The 18,617-nt window shown below is 50.4% G+C and overlaps 1 protein-coding gene across 3 annotated transcripts in view; it reads right to left on the bottom strand.

Moving 5' to 3' along the window:
- Window positions 1-18,617, bottom strand: part of LLGL2 (LLGL scribble cell polarity complex component 2) — a 908,486-nt gene that overhangs the window by 126,110 nt on the left and 763,759 nt on the right. For all 3 annotated transcript variants that reach the window (XM_069654770.1, XM_069654772.1, XM_069654771.1), the window contains exon 24: window positions 17,722-17,764. In XM_069654770.1, the coding sequence (XP_069510871.1) occupies window positions 17,722-17,764 (43 nt within the window). The remainder of the gene's footprint in view (window positions 1-17,721; window positions 17,765-18,617) is intronic.

An 18,617-nucleotide genomic window follows, 5' to 3' on the forward strand; every position in this document is an offset into this window, starting at 1 on the left:
CAAGTTAACTCTGGTAATTAGGCCCCAGTCAGGAAAAGCAGTTTGGGTTGAGAAAGAGATTCTTTTGGGCGGAGCAGACAGCTCAGTGTGGGACAAGACAAGCAGAGAGTATGGAGGGAGCACAGGGAGATTAAGTTGCTGAGGAAAGTTAAAGCTTCAAGTCACCTTGAAAATTGTTTGTTCAAGTTTGTATTTTAGTTTAGGTGTTGAGAGGTTGCAGATGTCAACGTCGGAGCATTCTTTTCTATGTCTAACAATCAGAACTGAATTAAGACTTTAACGTGCTCAGTGCGCAAGCATTAGAGAAGGAACTTAAATTGATGTCAGAACGCATATCCAAGGAGCAGCGCTGGTGAGCTCGTAACTAAATTCACTAAATAACTCCAAAGCTGTCAGTTGCGTGCAAGCGTTAAGAGAAAGGTCTACAGAAGCGTTTCATTTAGGGTACGTGATAGCAAAAAGCAATAGCTGACAGTGCGCATGTGTGAAGGAACGAAGTCTGAGTGTTCAGAGTGGGAATATGCGCTAACAGAAAGCCACAATTAACAGGGCGCGTGTAAAAATAAACAACATCAGTAGTGTTCCGTGTGCGAATAAGCGTAAAAAAAACCCGACAGTTTACTGTGCACATGTGTGAAGAAACGGCATGGTGATCATCAGGATATGGGTGGTTTGACCTAAAAAACTTGACCTACTGCTCATTTGACTTTTTTTAACCAAATTATTTTTGTCCTACTGCGGAGGGAGGCCCCGCAAAACCTCCTAATGTGGGGGGAGACCTCCATGCCCCCCACACCTCAACCTATTCCCTCACCCCACTCCACAACAAATTTTTTTAGTAAAGTGTACCATTTGACCTACCGAATTAGGGCAAAAAGGTACAGTGAAATGGGAGTAGGTCAAATTGGCATGCGGTCAAATTGGACAAAACTAATTATCGTTGCTCTGTGCTCACAGACACTTTGATGAATTTGTGACCATGTTCAGAAGCTAGGATTTATCTCCAGGGAACGATTAGTGTTTGCCTGGAGGTGATTAGCATTTAGTGTGAGAGTAAACGTCACACGCCGTGAATTAATATCAGAACATGAAGGCAAATTAATGTTCCCATTTAAAACTCGTTTTGCTCGCTTTCCAGATCAAATACACTTCAAAGGAGAATGAAATACTGTGTCAGAACCCATTATTTTCTGAGCAAGAAGAGTCCAGTAATTCTTAGGAGCAGTGAGATGGGCATTTTTGAAGAGACAGTCAATAAGCAATAAGGGACTTCAGGAGTTTCAGAAGATTTTACATTTAAATAAAGTAAAGGAAGAAAGGTTAAAACTTAAAGACACTTTAGCAAGACTCAGAAAATCTTTTGTTTCCAAGAACTTACTCTGAATTCAGGAGTCCATTTGAAATTCCTCACAGCTCAAGTGAGGAATGCACAGGTACGGATTGTGTACGGGGGGTTGTGTTAAGGCGAGTCAGATTTTGAGAGAGTGGAAAATAATTAGTTAACTTTATCGTCCTTTGCAGATCATTTCCAAGAGAGAAGATAGGCAAACCTGTGCCTTTTTGATTTTATCCACTTCCCCTTTCCCTCAGGAGTGTGTGGATTTCAGCTGTAATGTAATGAGTTGTTGACCATACATTCCAGGGGATCTGTGGGGTTCAGCAGCTCGTGCGGACCAGAAAAAACAGGACCTGACAGATGAAAGGCCAAAAGGTGTAGTACGCCTGAGCTGCAGAATCTCTCTTAGCACTATGGCTGAGTTAGAGGATTCGATTAAGGAGTTGCGGGAGGAGTTGAGGTTGGCCCATCAGGAGAATGTTAAATTAAGTAAGAGGGTTGAGGAGATGGGAGAAATGAGTCAAATGCAGATTTCTTTTAGACAGGAATCAATGGTTGCTGGGAATTCTGGTGAGCAGCCTCCAGAACTAGTTAGATAGGATGTTTGGGGAGGCTCGAGAGTTGGGGGGGGGGCTGGGAGTCTTCCACGTTCCGGTTCTGTTGGCCCCTCAGGAATGTTTTTTTTGGCAGTCATCCGAAAAGGTTTCAGGCTTTCGTGCAAGCTGCATTCCATATCTAGGCCTGAGGGTTTCCCCAACTGAGGCGGCAAGAGTAGTCTGTTTTATCTTATTTAACTGGGGAGGCTTCAGCTTGGTCTGTTATGCTTGTAGAACAGGGAAGTCCAGTTTTGAAAAACAAAATTCAAGAAGGAATTTCAGATGTTTGGTAAGAGGCAAATTTCCTAGGACGTTGACAGGGAGTTGCTGGAATTGAGACAGGGGAAGAACAAGTTACTTTCTTACCTGGTAACGTTCTTTCGATGGGATGGTCCGACGACGTATTCCATATCTATGACAGGTAATGTCCACAGCTGTGCTGCTTCAGAAAATCTTTGGCGTCTGCATCCTGCGTCGATGACGTTGATGCGCTGTCCCCGAGGACCTCCTCCGACGGCCGACGTCACCCGATGTGATAAGTAGGACGCACGACGCCCATAGCCTCAGTTATAGTTTTTTCCCAGAACGTGTGCCACCAGTTTTCTGCCAGTCAGACACACAAGGCCTTGCGGAACGCAAGCTGCAAATGCAAAAGAAATTCTGCAGCGGGGAAGGCAGGGAGGGAGCGATATGGAATACGTTGTCGGACCATCCCATCGAAAGAACGTTACCAGGTAAGAAAGTAACTTGTTCTTCGAGGGGAATGGGTCCTCCGACGTATTCCATATCTATGACAGACTCCCAAAGCAGTACCAAGCAAGGAGGTGGGAAAGAATTTAGAATACAAATTTAGCATGCCCAATCAAATTGCGGAATAGAGAACTGCCTTGCCAAAGGTCAGATCTTGCCCTCTAATGGAATCGAGGGAGTAGTGACGTACAAAAGTATGTACTGAAGCCCAGGTGGCTGCATCACAGATGTGACGAATAGGAACTCCCCTTTGCAGAGCAGTAGACGCAGCCACTTCTCTGGTAGAATGGGCCCGCAAGCCAGCCGGAGGGTCCTTACCCGCCAAGCGGTAACACTCGGAGATAGCTAAAATAATCCAACGAGACAAAGTCTGTTTCGTCACAGCTTGTCCCAAAAGCTTTCCAGCGTAACCAATAAAAAGTTGATCGTCCACTCTGACCCGGGACATGCGCGAAATATAAAAGCTCAACGCTCTCCGAGGATCAAGCCTATGGAGCCTCTCCTCTTCCTTACCAGGATGTGGAGGAGGATAGAACGCCAGAAGAACAACCTTCTGGCTCAAATGAAATTCCGAAACCACCTTCGGAAGAAAAGAAGGACGAACTCTAAGGACAACCCTGTCCTTATGAAACACAGTGAAGGGTGGCTTAACTGAAAGTGCCTGTAACTCACTCACTCTGTGAGCGGAAGTAACCGGAACCAAAAACACAGTTTTCAGAGTCAACAGCCTCAAAGGGCAAGAATGTAAAGGCTCAAACGGAGCACCCATAAGAAACTTAAGAACAAGGTTCAAATCCCAACCTGGCACCAAAAAAGGTGACGGAGGGAACACATTAGTGAGCCCTTTCAAAAACTGCGAAATTAAAGGAATCTTAAAATAGGAACACTCTTCAGACGAGTGCTTAAATATAGACAGCGCCGCCAGGTAACCTTTAATGGTCCCCCCTTGCAGGCCTCTGTGGGCCAAAGAAAGCAAAAAAGACAGAACCATGGGAATGTCACATTCAAAAGGATCCACATTCTGAACTCTGCACCAGTCGCAGAACTTTCTCCAACGGCAACGGTACAGAGACTTTGTTGCTGGCCGCCTGGCCGAGAGCAACACCTCCATCACGTCTTCAGGGAGGTCCCAATCCTTATACCTCAACCTTTCAGAAGCCAAGTGTGAAGATTGAGGGATCTGACCTCTGGATGGAGAACCTGACCCCCCTCCCCTGAGAGCAGATCGTCTTGGTAGGGAAGACGACGTGGAGGGCAGATGGACAAGTCTAGAAGGTCCGGGTACCACGTCCTCCGGGCCCACGCCGGAGCAATGAGGATCACCCGGGAACCGAACCTCTGTAACCTCCGCAGCACTTGCGGGATGACGGGGACTGGAGGAAACGCATACAGCAGTGGGAATGACCACTCCACCACGAACGCGACTCCTAAGGCTCCTTTTGGAGGAAATTCCCGCGAGCAAAACCTTTCGCACTTCCGGTTGACACTGGAGGCGAAGAGATCCACTTGAGGGGTCCCCCGAAGGGCGAAGATCTCCAGGAGAATCTCCCGAGCCAGCTCCCACTCGTGAGAGATTGTGCTCTGCCTGCTCAGAGCGTCCGCCGTCTCGTTGTCGTCTCCGGCCAGATGAACCGCCGAGATCGAAACTTCCTGCTGGATGGCCCAGAACTCGAGCTGCATCGCCTCCCTGCACAGCGGAAGTGATCCTGTCCCCCCCATTTTTGTTGAGGTAGTGCATGGCCACCGTGTTGTCCGTTAGAATCAGGACACCCTTTCCGCGCACAGTCGGCAGAAAAGCCTTCAGGGCTAGCCTGACGGCCCTCAGCTCCAACAGATTGATATGGAGTCTGGACTCCGACGGAGACCAACAACTGCTGACTGTCAACTCGTTGGCATGAGCTCCCCATCCCGTGAGGGATGCGTCCGTCACGATCGTCACCTCCGGCCAGGGCAGCCAAAATGGGGCCCCCTTCATCAGATTGCCCTCAACGGCCCACCACAGAAGGTCCCGGGCTACCGAGGGCGGCACCTGAACAGGGTCCGACAGACTGCCGGAGGACATACCACTGGAGCTTGAGTGCCCACTGCAAAGATCTCATCCGCAGACGAGCCTCTGGCACCAGAAGAATGCAGGATGCCATGAGGCCGAGCAGTCTCAAGAACTCAGACGCTGGGAGATTCTGGGCAAACTGAAACTTGTGCACCATCTGCTGAATGTGAAGAGCCCTCACCTGAGGAGGAAAACACTGCCCCAGGGACATGTCGAGCACTGCTCCGATGTACTGGAGCCGCTGCGTTGGGTGTCAAATGGGACTTCTTTAAATTGAGGGAGAAGCCCAGCCTGTGAAGGGAGTGGCAGGTTACGGACAGATGATCCAGGACCTGCTCGGGAGAGCTCCACCTGATCAACCAATCGTCCAGGTAGGGGTAGACATGAATCCCCCCTTTCCTGAGATACACTGCCACCACCACCATGAGCTTGGTGAAAACCCTCGGGGCGGAGGTCAATCCGAACGGCAGGACCCGAAACTGAAAGTGCGAGTCGCCAACCACGAACCTCAGGTACTTCTTGTGCTTGGGATGGATCGGCACATGGAAGTAAGCATCCTTGAGGTCGAGAGACAACAATCAGTCCTGAAGTTGAAGGGCCTGGAGGACTTGCGAAAGAGTCACCATCTTGAACTTGTCCTTCCTGAGGAGTTTGTTCAAACCGCGCAAGTCCATGATGGGTCTCAATCCCCCGTCTTTCTTCGATATCAAAAAATAAGGGGAATACCATCCCTTGTCCCTCTCCGCTACAGGCACCAGTTCTATGGCGCCTTTCTCCAGCAGGGCTTGAATTTCCTGCGCAAGGAGCGGATCCGGACTCTTCAAAGAGAGGCTCCCTGGTGGATTGTCGTGAGGCCTCTGCCGAAAAGGAAGACAGTAGCCGTGAGTTATGATCTCCAGAACCCACACATCTGAAGTAATGGCTTGCAACTCTACAAGATGCTGCACCAGCCTTCCCCCAACCGGCGAACCATGGGACCTGGCCTCATGACTGAGTGGTAGCGGCTGCGGCGTTGCCCGAGGGCAAAGAGGCAACTGCCCAAGCGGCCTTGGCACCTCGAGTACCTTTATTTCCACCTCTGGCACTCTTACGATGGCCTCTTTGACTGCTAGCTCCCCTCGCTTTACTGAAGGACGAGTAATAGTGAAAGGAACCTCCCCTCCATTGCTGTCCCCTAGGACGAAAAGGACGGAGGTTGGCGAACTGCAGCGCCCAACGACTTTGCTGCAGCTTTGGAGGTCTGCAACCTCTCAAGGCTCTCGTCAGCCTTGCTGCCAAAAAGAAAAAGGTGTTCACCGTCAAAGGGCATGTTGAGGAGCCGGGACTGCACATCAGGAGTGAACCCAGACTTCCGCAACCACGCAAACCTGCGCATTACGGTGCTCGCTGCCATGGACCGGCTGACACAATCCGCCAAGTCCAAACCCGACTGAACGGCCTCACACATAGCATCCTTGCCATCCTGAACCATAGCAAGGAAACCATCCCGTTCGTCCCCTTCAGGAATATGTTCAGCCGCTAATCCACCACAGTTCCACAGGCACATATGGAGTTGGCCGCCTGAAGCGCCATACCCCCAGAAGAAAACACTTTCTTCGCCCAGCCGTCAAAACGTTTGTCGTCCCTATCCGGAGGGATGGTAGGATACGACGCCTGCTTTGCCGGGGCCGTAGCCGCCTGCACCACCAAACTCTCCGGGGTGAGGTGCCTAGACAAATAGCAGGGGTCGCTGCTGGCTGGACGGTATTTTCGCGACAAAGACTTGCCCACTGCCGGGAGACTCTCCGGAGCAGTCCAAGCCGCCGCCGCCACCCTTCTCTGCAGAGCCATATGAAAAGGCAAAACCGGGTCAGTGGGTGGACCGAGATCAAGGATGTCCGTGAGATCATCCTGAACGAACTCCCCTGGGGGAGCTGACCAACCCAAGTACTCGGTAACCTGAGACATAAGGCGCTGATATGAAGAATCGGCATGAGAGCCAGGCTCCGGCCGACAAAACTCCACCTCCGGAGAGGTGTCCAGTCCACTGGCATCATGCAGCGTCTGCCTCAGGTCATCAAACTGGCTATGGCCCGAGATAAGGTCATCTGGAACTGTAACCGGAACTAGGCCGCCATCAGAGCCTTCATCACCTCTGAAATGTACTCCAGGCGGGGAGAGGAAGACCTCTGCGGACCAAAGCAGTGCCGGACCTTAGCCATAGCCTTTCTAGGGGCAAACCCCGTGCCACGGGGCCCCTCCGACACCACCGCCTCAAAAGGCGTTGAGGGCGCCAAACGAGTCGGCGCCGGCGTCGACAGAAAAGGCGCTGGCGTCGAGCGAATCGGCGTTGACGTCAGCTGCAGCACCGCCAGCATCGGCGGCGTCGACACAGTCCTCGAAGCCAGAGCTCCGAGCATGTCTCTCGACAACCTGGGCGCCGACGACCCCCTCGGAGGAGGAGCCTCGAGAGAAATCGTCGGCGACCTCGGCGCCACAGGCGTCGACGTCTTCTTCGAAGACGGCACAGGATCACGCGGTCTCGGGCTCATCGAGGACCGGGACCTGGAACGGGCATGGCGAGAACGGCTACCCTTGTCCGAGCAGGACCTCTCCCACGAGCCGTGCCGACCACCCGAGCCCGAAGGCGTATGGGCGGTGTCTCTCGACCGGTGCCGACCGACCCCACTCGGAGGCACGGACGGACCGGTGCCCTGCGATTCCAGAATCGCTAGCATCTGCTTCCCGAAGGAAGCCCATTCCTCCGGTGTCGCTTGCATGGTAGGGATAAGCGACCCGCCGACGGGCAGAGTCCTCGGAAGAGGACGGGGAAGGCGACCTATGCCGGCGCTTCCTGGAATGCCTAGAAGAGGCAGAGGAGTGGCGAGACCGACTCCTGGAAGGAGACCCATCGGACTTCCGACGACGACGCGGAGAGTCACCCCTCGAGTCATCGGTCGAAAGCCCCGCAGACCTGGACTTCCGGGGCTTAGACACCCGGCCTACCGACAGCTTCTTCTTGCATTCCCGCAAGGCCTTTGCAGTGAGCGACTGGCAGTCGACACAGTCGTCCGTATCGTGGGCCTCCCCGAGGCACCAGAGGCAGGCGTCGTGCGAGTCCGTGACCGACATCTTAGACCCACAGTCCCCGCAGTTCTTGAAGCCCGGACGCAGGGTCGAAGATGAGACATCGCCACGAACAGGTCTTCACAACAAACCAAACAAACCAAACAGGTTCAACGAACCGAGAATAGAAAACAGCAAACTGCAACGAGTCGAGGCGTACCGAGATTCACGAAGCGAACACGTTCGCGGAAAAAACAGAACTGAGGCTATGGGCGTTGTGCGTCCTACTTATCACATCGGGTGACGTCGGCCGTCGGAGGAGGTCCTCGGGGACGGCGCATCGACGTCATCGACGCAGGAGCCAAAGATTTTCCGAAGCAGCACAGCTGTGGACATTACCCATCATAGATATGGAATACGTCGGAGGACCCAATCCCCTCGAATAGAGATCTTATGAGTTGCATCACACAATTCAAGTCGTTAATTTTGGAGAGTCAGTGGCCCGAAGAGAAGAGAACCTCCTCATTTTATTGTGGTTTACTGGACGAACTGAAGGATGCCTTAGGCGGTCATTGTTGATCGACCAACGTCTTGTGATGCTTTAATTGACTTGGTTATGTAGGTGGATTTTCATTTGGGCGAAAGGAGGAGTGAGCGTAGAAGAGTCTGGGTGATCGCAAGGGATCTCAAGAAGCTGATAGACCCAGGGTGTATTCGTCCAATAAGGAGCAGAGAGACAAAGGTATGGCGCATGCAGTTAAGGTGCAGTGTCCTCGGACTAAGGAGGAGAAGGACAGACGTAGGGCCAACAATTATAATTAGAGGGAACTACATCACCTGCTCACAACAGGAAGGGAAGGTTGAGAGTGAGTTAGACACCTGATAGCCAAGTCAGAGTGTCTCTCCCTGCGATACACATATGGACAATCAGCACCTTTTGGAGTTGACAGAAAGGGTTTCGGAGTGTTGATGCTTGTTAATAAGGGTGCTGTCAGCAATGTTTAAAAGCTGATAGATGTGGGTTTGGGAAATGTTGATCGCCTTGGAATATTAGGTGGGGATTTTGCTGCAGTTAATGTGCTGCTGCACGGAAATAAAACATTGTGTGTTCATTTTCATTGCATAGTTTATTTATTTATTGGGTATTTATAATGCGCCTATACAACAAATGGTGTTTTAAGGTGTTTTATAGTGGTTTCAATGGTGTTTCATAGAGTTGCACCTATTGTTTAATTGTAATTGCGAACTTGTGATATTATCAATTTGATTAATAAGATATTGACTTTTACTTTATTGTTTATTTCTCTATTTGTTCCATTTCCCATTTCCCTTTGCCCATGTGTATCCATTTCTGTGTCTTTCTTTTGTGTGTTCATGTGTATTGCTATGATTTCTCTTATTGATGGAATATGCTTCTTACAAGTTAGAAGTATAACTCTTGTAACTATGTAGGGTATTCGGGATGTCTTTTTTTAAAAAGGGTCAATCATTTTTAGTGAGGAAGATGTGCTTGTTTTTGATAGTTTTGGTTTTGGCATATTTAGGTTACATTAGGTTTAGGGAATGTTTTGAACTCTTTACTACTGTCTTCAATTCAAATGTGCAATTTGCATATTTTGATATTTGCTGCTCAGAACATGAACAAAAATAAACTAAAAGAAACCTTATTAAAATCATTAGCACACCTGGGAATTAATTATGGGTAGTCAAATCAGCTAGCGAGAACTAGGCTAAGTAATATTTCTGATGAAGTAACTTTCAAGGGTACAGCTCATAATCCAGCAAGTAACTACATTTGGGGGAATTTTGTCCAAGGATAGGGCGCCACTGGTTTACAAAAAGATATTAGAGAATTAAAATGTTTGCATACATTTTAGGTAAAACTGAAGTAACCTGCTCACATCCACATGGTTTAAAGGGCGTTCCTCCGCAGAATCTTCGTTCAAGAAGAAAACAGGGACTTTTGATCTCTTAGTTTAAATGAAATTCTGAGACCACTGTCGGAAGAACAAGTTACTTAACTTATCTGGTAACGTTCTTTCGATGGGATGTTCCTCCGACATATTCCACATCTATGACAGGTAATGACAACAGCTGTGCTGCTTCGGAATATTTTCGGCAGAGGGCGTCCTGCGTCGATACGTTGTTCCTCGACGGCCTCCGTCGTTCTATATAGGACGCACGGCGCCCGTAGCCTCAGTTGTATTTTTTTCCCCAGAGCGTGTGGCACCAATCTCCTGCAAGTATGACTGCAGAAAGCCTTGCGGAAACGTAAACTGCAATAGCATAAGAAATTCAGTAGAAGGGCAGGCTGGGAGGGTGCAATGTGGAATACGTCGGAGGAACATCCCATTGAAAGAACGTTACCAGATAAGGTAAGTAACTTGTTCTTCGAGGGGATTGTGTCCTCCGACGTATTCCACATCTATGACAGACTCCCAAAGCAGTACCAACGTATGGAGGTGGGAAAAGAATTTACAATTTCATAATTTTAGAATGCCCAATCAAATGACTGAATAGAGGACTGCCTTACCAAAGGCCAAATCCTGCCCATGGATGGAGTCCAAGGAATAGTGTCTCACAAAAGTATGGACAGAGGCCTATGTGGCTGCTTCGCAAATGTTGCGAATCGGAACACCCCTCTGCAGCGCATTGGAGGTAGCCACACCCCTAGTAGAGCAAGCCCGTAAGCCCATTGGAGGGTCCTTTTGTTACCTTCTGGCTCAAATGGAATTCCGACACAACCTTCGGAAGAAAAGAAGGCCGCACCCGCAGAACAACCCTTTCCTTATGGAACACAGTAAAGGGTGGCTTGGCGGAAAGTTCCTGCAACTCACACATTCTGCATGCGGAAGTAACCGCAAATAAAAACACAGTTTTAAAGGACAATAGTCGCAACGGACAAGAATGTAAGGGCTCAAACAGTGCTCCCATTAGGAACTTTAAAAACAAATTCAAATCCCATCCCGGCACCTTGAAAGGCGACGGTGGAAACACATTAGTTAGCCCTTTTAGAAACTGAGAAATCAAAGGGATCTTAAAATAAGAACATTCCTCAGACGAGCGCTTAAATATGGACAGCGCCGCCAGACAACCCTTAATGGTACCCACTTGCAGGCCTATGTGGGCTAAAGAAAGCAAAAAAGACAAAATGAAAAGGAATGGAACATTGGAAAGGATCCACATTCTGTACCCTGCACCAGTCACAGAACGTTCTCAAACGGCAACGGTACAGGGATTTCGTTGCGGGCCTTCTGGCCAAAAGCAACAACTCCATCACGTCTTCGGGGAGGTCCCAATCCTTATACCTCAACCTTTCAGATACCAAGCATGAAGGCTGAGAGACTTGACCTCTGGATGGAGAACCCGACCCCCCTCCCGTGAGAGCAGATCATCTCGGTAGGGAAGATGGCGTGGAGGGCAGATGGACATGTCTATGTACTCAGGTACCACGCTCTCCTGGCCCATGCCGGAGCAATGAGGATCATCCGGGAACCAAATCTCTGTAACCTCTGCAACACTTGCGGAATGACAGGGACTGGAGGAAACGCATACAGCAGTGGGAAGGACCACTCCACTATGAACGCCTCCCCTAGGGTGCTCTTGGAGGAAATTCCAGCGAGCAGAATCTTTTGTGCTTCCGGTTGACACTGGTGGTGAAGAGATCCACTTGTGGGGTTCCCCAAAGGGTGAAGATCTCCAACAGAACTTCCTGAGCCAACTCCCACTCGTGAGAGACTGTGCTCTGCCTGGTCAGAGCGTCCGCCGCCGCGTTTCCGTCTCCAGCCAGATGAACTGCTGAGATCAAAATTTCCTGCTGGATGGCCCAGAACCAGAGCTGCATCGCCTCCCTGCACAACAGGAGTGACCCTGTCCCCTCTTTTTTGTTGAGGTAGTGCATGGCCACCGTATTGTCTGTCATAATCAGGACATTCTTCCCCCGTACAGACGGCAGAAAAGACTTCAGGGCTAGCCTGTCAGCCTGCAGCTCTAACAGATTGATGTGGAGTCTGGACTCCGATGGTGTCATGATGCCTACCCCCAGAGCACCAGGCGAGGTCCAGCACCCCCGGAAGCAGGCATCATGCCCTCGGGTAAAAGCCCAGCGGCCCCTTATACGGGCTCTTTGGACTCAGTCCTGGCGCCTTTGGCGCCAGGCTCATGTTGGACATCAGTCCTGGCGCCATAGGCGCCAGGCTCATAAAGGGAGGTGTTTTGTGCACTTACCTGATGCAGACCATGCTGCACGCTTCAGGCCTCCCTGAGACCTGAAAGGGACTATTTTTTCACTCGGGCGTGGCCAGGGAAGGATACATACCTGGGACTTCTTTGGAGGCTATTTAAGCCACGCCCAGACAGCAGCTCATGCTTCGCGTTGTTCTGCTTCCTGCAGCTGAACGCTCACCGTGTCTGCTCCTGGACTCCAGCCACGCCCGCCTCGAACCTGGAAGACCTGCAAGGAAGGAAGAGAAGAGAAAGGTGAAAACCAAGGACTATTTCAAACTTCTTACCTGCATCCGGAATCTTCTCGCCAGCATCCCTGAAGAAAGACTTCCATTTAAAAGCATTGCGCTGCTCGCTGCAGCGCCACGCTTCACTCACCTGTCCTCGAGACATCTCCTGGCTCCATCGCGGCTGTCAGCATCGGACGCCACATCTCTGCACCTAGGGGAGAGAGGAAGAAACAAAAGGTGAGCAGAAGGAACACAGAAGGAAAGCCTGATTAACAGCCATAATACTTACCGCCTTTTCTTCCACATTTCGGGTCGGCGCCGCCCCGTTGGCAGGTACCGTACCCCGGCCCCTATGGGGAAAGGACAAGAGACATTTCTGGGGAATGATAAGGACATTTAGAGGGATCGCCCTCATCACTACCCACCTCTGCAGTTAACCCCTCGACGCATCGCCTTCATTCTGCACCTGAAATAAAGGACAGATCACAGGTTAGAAAGACAACATAAAGGGGGCCTCACTTGAACTTTGAACTTTCATACTTACGGCGCATCGCTCAGGAAAGTCAAGTTGATTTTGCCAGCGCCATTCTGAAAACCAGTGAAGTAACTGGACGAACGTGCGCCCCTGCACCAGAAGCAGGATGGAGAGTTCATCCTTCCAAACCATAAGGTGAGCTTAAACCGGGGTTTGGAGGAAGTTAGAGAGGAATGAAGGGGGAAAGGGGGGAGCTAGCACACTATTCTGCAGACTGTTAATCCCCTTTCTCATCTGCAGAAGGATATTCCTACGGGCCAGGCAAGCACGATTTGGAGGTCCTGTACAATCGGTGTTCCGGGTCCTGCGCATCACGCTAGAAGAGGCCACAGCAATCCAGACTAGACCAGCGCCCCCGTGGGAACCAGGTGAGCGTTACAGATGGAGACCAACGGCAGCTGGCTGTCAACTCGTTGGCATGAGCTCCGCAACCTGTGAGTGATGCGTCCATCACGATCATCACCTCCGGCCAAGGTTGCCAAAATGGAGCTCCTTTCATCAGATTGCCTTTGATGGACCACCACAGAAGATCCTGTGTGACCGAGGGTGGAATCGGAACGTGATCCGACATCCTGCCGGAGAACTGCCACCACTGCATCTTGAGAGCCCACTGCAGAGATCGCATCGGCAGCCTGACCTCTGGCACCAGGAAAATGCAGGATGCCATGAGGCCGAGCAACCTCAAGAACTCCAACGCCGGGAGACTCCGGGCACGTTGAAATTTGTGCACGATCTGCAGAATGTGATGAGCCCTCACCTGGGGAGGCTAACACTGCCCCAGGGATGTGTCGAGCACTGCTCCGATGTATTGGAGCCGTTGGATTGGTGTCAAATGGGACTTCTTTAAATTGAGGGAGAAGCCAAGCTTGTGAAGGGAGTGGCAGGTGACTCACAGATGATGTAGGGCTTGCTCAGGAGAGCGCGCCCTGTTCAACCAATCGTCCAGGTAGGGGTAGACGTGAATCCCCCCTTTCCTGAGATACGCTGCCACCACCACCATCAGCTTGGTGAAGGACCCTCGGGCGGAGGTCAATCCGAACGGCAGGACCAGAAACTGAAAATGTGAGTCGCCAACCACGAACCTCAGGTACTTCCTGTGCTTGGTATGAATCGGCACATAAAAGTAAGCATCCTTGGGGTCGAGAGACACCAACCAATTCTGAAGTTGAGAAAGAGTTACCATCTTGAACTTGTCCTTCCTGAGGAGCTTGTTCAGCCAACGCAAGTCCATCTTGGGTCTCAATCCCCAGTCTTTTTTCGGGATGAAAAAATAAGGGGAATACCATCCCTTGTTCCTCTCCGCTACAGGCACCAGTTCTATGGTGCCTTTCTCCAGCAGGGATAGGATTTCCTGCGCAAGGAGCGGATCCGGACGCTTCAAAGAGAGCTTCCCCGGTGGATTGTCGTGAGGCCTCTGCCGGAAGGGAAGACCGTAGCCGTTATGAGCTCCAGAACCCACACATCTAAAGTAATTCTCCAAGATGCTCCGCAAGTCTGCCCCCAACCGGCGAACCATGGGACATGGCCTCATGACTGAGCTGATGCGGCAGTACCTGAGGGCAACGAGGCAATTGCCTGAGCGGCTTTGGCACCTCGAGTACCTTGCTTTCCACCTCTGGTACTCCTACGGTTGCCCCTTTGACTGGCAGCTCCTCTCGATCTACCAAAGGAAGAATAGTACCGAAAGGAACCTCCCCTCCATTGCTGTCCCCTAGGACGAAAAGGCGGAGGTTGATGTACTGCAGCGCTCAAAGACTTCGCTGCAGCTTTGGAGGTCTGCAACCTCTCAAGGCTCTCGTCAGCCTTGCTGCCAAACAGGTGGGCACCATCATAGGGCATGTTGAGAAGCCGGGATTGCATATCAGGAGCAAAACCCCACTTCCGCAACTACTCAAACCTGCGTATCACGGTGCTCACAGCCATTGACTGGCTGACACAATCTGCCGTACCCAAACCCGACTGAACGGATTCACACATGGCATCCTTGCCGTCTTGCACGAGGGCTAGAAAACCATCCCGTTCTTCCACTTCGGGAATATGCTCAGCTGCTAAAGATGCACAATTCCACAGAGTGTGAGTGAATCTCGCCAAGGCACAAACGGAGTTGGCTGCCTTCAAAGCCATACCCCCAGAAGAAGATACCTTCTTCGCCTAACCATCAAAGCGCTTATCGTCCCTGTCAGGAGGGATGGTAGGGTACGCAGCCTATTTCACGGGGGCCGTAGCCGCCTGCCCCACCAAACTCTCCGGAGTAGGGTGTGTCGACAAGTAGCAGGGGTCACTACTGGCTGGATGGTATTTTTTCAGAAGCGTCTTATTCACTGCCAGGCGTCTCTCCGGAGCAGTCCAAGCCGCCGCCACCCTTCTTTGCAAAGCCATGTGAAATGGCAACACCCGGTCAGTGGTTGGAACTTGGTCCAGGATGTCCGTCAGATCATGCTGATCAAAATCAACAGGTGGAGCAGACCACCCCAAGTATTCAGTCACCCTTGACATGAGACGCCTATTGGAGGATTAGGCATGCGTCCCAGGCTCAGGCCTGCCAAACTCCACCTCCGGAGAGGTGTCAAGACCACTGGCATAATGCTAGGACTGACAGAGTTCCTCTATCTGACTGTGCCCAGACAAAAGGTCATCAGGGACATCAGGAGGCACAACCATCTCCTCATCAGACCCTTCCTCCACCTCCGAAATATAATCCAAAGGTTGGGACAAATCCAATCTGGGAGGAGGAACAGAGTAGGGCTCAAAAACAGACCTCAAAGACTTACTGAGAGCCTTCCTCAGAGTTTCCACAGCCCTCTGGGGCACCTCTGTCAAATCCTCTACAAACGGCGTTGAGGGAATCGGCGCCGATGGCGTCGACAACTTCTTTGAGGGCGGAGCCCCGAGAGCGTCACTCGACGGACACGGCACCGATGGCGTCGACAACTTCCTCGAAGGCTTCACAGGTCCCGACGGTCTCGATGGCGTTGAGGACCGGGACCTGAATCTGGCACGGCTACGGCGACCTTCCTTGTCGATCGGGACCTCAACGGCTCCCGATGATCGCGCCGACCGCCCGAAGGCATGCGAGTGGTGGACCGAGTCCGTTCCCTGCCGGCTTCTTTCGAAGGCACGGCCGGAACTGTGCCTTGCGATTCGGAAAATCGCCATCATCTGTTGACGGAATGCATCCCATTCTGCCCGCGACAAAGACTTGGTGGGACAAGTCAACTGTCTGGCGGAGTCCTCTGACGAGGACAGGGAAGGCGATAGCGCTTCCTAGAATGCCTCGAAGAGGCAGAGGAATGGCGGGAACCACTCCGAGACCCCCTGGAGATTCGCCAACGCGGAGAGTCAGCCCTCGAGTCATCGGTCGAAAGCCCAGCGGACTTCGATTTATGGGGCTTAGACACCCTACCTACCTTTAAATTTCTTCTTACATTCACGCAAGGCCTTAGACGTCAGGGACTGGCAATCATTGCAGTCGTCGGTGGCGTGGCTTTCGCCGAGGCACCAGAGGCAGATGACGTGCGGGTCCGTGATGGACATTTTCGAACTGCAGTCCCGACTTTTTTTAAAGCTTGATTTCGGGGTGTTAGAAGAAGAAGACATTGCTTTTGAAGAGAAGAATCGAGCGCACCGAGATTCCGAAGCAAACACGTCTGTGGAAAACACGGAACTGAGGCTACGGGCGCTGCGCGTCTTATATATAATCCGGTGACGTCAACTCTCGACAGAGGCCCTCGAGGAACAACGTATCAACGTCATCTACGCAGGGCGCCCTCTGCCGAAAATTTTCCGAAGAAGCACAGCTGTGGTCATTACCTGTTATAGATGTGGAATATGTCGGCAGACACAATCCCCTCGAAAAATATGTCTTTGTAGAACCATTTTGTCCAAGAGAAAAAATGAAAAAGGCTTTCACAACATAATGCTGGCAGTTCACCAATTCTCAGTGCCAAAGTGATGATCCTCAGAAAATTACTTTCATGGAAATATATCTTGGTCTGTTCAAGTCTTAGGATCAAAGTGCGCATTTGCTGTGATGGGTACACTGAAGTAAATGCTGTGATGGATACACTGAAGTAAACTTCTAATGCATAATGTTAGGGGGGGGTTTCAGAACCAACATTGGTGTATGGTTCCGGGAACTCCGCCTAGTATATCTGCAAGGGCTATTCCCACTTTGGTCTAACCAAACTCCCACTTTCCTCTTCACAGCCCATCCCTTACTCTCATTAGACATTGCACTCGGTCACCATCGTGGACTTCACAACACAGCAATCTCATCCACAGCATTCCCAACCAACACAGAAGCTGAAGCTCATCAATGCCCGCTCAGTAATCGCAGATGCAGATGACATTGCGGACACTTAACACCCACAACCTGGATTCACTTCTCACCGAAACATGGTTCAAACTCTCTCTTGTCACACATTATAGATGTCCTCAGACCCGATGGTTTTCATTCTGTTTTTTCATACATCTTCCCTCATCCCATTAGTTCATAATCTACCTCCACCACCGCAACATCCATGCTAATCCGTTATAAAAATTTACAGCAAAAATTAATCAGGCTCATTCTCTATTATTCCTTCTTCCAAAATTCCTACTTTACAATCAGACCCATGTTTGCCCCCCTTATCCTCTTCTCCCCCCCACCCAACTTCCCTGAACTCTTTCCAAATTATTGTTCATTTCTTACATCTTACAGTCACTATTATAGCCACAGTTCATGCTCCTTCCCCAGCATTCACTCTACATCCAGAATCAACTTTGTTCTTTCTACTGTTGATCGAGAATCAAGTACCCCACAACTCATTCATCCTTTGACTCTGACCTTCTGTATGCCCTCTGCTCCAACTAACCCCATCCAGAATTCAGGGTGAGCTATCTCCTTACATTATTTCAAGCCCATATACATGTCAGACAATGTAGGGGGCATGCCTTTAGTGTGGGTGAGTACTTACGATCGGTCGCTCTCCAGGGTGCTCTGGATCTCCTTCAGAACCCCTAGGAAAAAAAAGTGATGGAAAGTCCAATATTAGCAGAGACAGATACAGCAATCCCACTAGCTAATGACTAGCCCTGCACAAGGGCTAGTTATCGATTAAGATGCTTGTCCCAATTTAAACACTTACACAGCAATAATGAAAAGCTACCTCAAAACAGACAGCTTGTTTATTAATGAAAGGGTAGACCCAGGAGCAAGGCTGCCACCTGTTCAAGAATCGCTAGCCTCAAGATACACACTGCTGGATTATTTCCAAAATATTAGCACCAATACAGCTATTGAGACATTAATCACAAAACAAAGATGCAAAGACCGCCACTCAATTAAAACACTACCCCCAGTACATACACTGCTTGCCTAATTAATGAAACATTAGCTAGCATGTCTGTGAAACACTGGCCCCAGCTAATATGTGATGAATAAAACCAGCAGGGATATAGTTGTTTCCTTACAATGAAACATTTAGCCCACTACAAAAACTGCCAGCTGTGACCTTGTCACACACATTTAGAGTTTACTTATGTGTGGGCCTTGCTTCCTTTTTGGGTCTGCTAGCATGCATAGATAGATATTGTGACGTCTATACAATGATAAATAGGTACAATGTACTCAGACCTTCTTTGAATGTATACTCCTAGGAACTTGCACTGCAGTTCTCAGTGAATGTACACACACACACACACACACACACACACACACACACACACACACACACACACACACACACACCCCCCCCCCCTCTCTCTCTTTTCTCTCCCTCCCCCCCAAGGAATGCCAAAGTAGGGTTCTCCTTCACCTCCCCTCACTGCAAAGTCCCATGCATTTGTTGGTTATATGAGCACTGAGCAGGGT

Source organism: Ambystoma mexicanum, chromosome 3q (assembly GCF_040938575.1).
Source record: "Ambystoma mexicanum isolate Mex_15411 chromosome 3q, UKY_AmexF1_1, whole genome shotgun sequence".
In the NCBI taxonomy this organism is placed as follows: Eukaryota; Metazoa; Chordata; class Amphibia; order Caudata; family Ambystomatidae; genus Ambystoma; species Ambystoma mexicanum.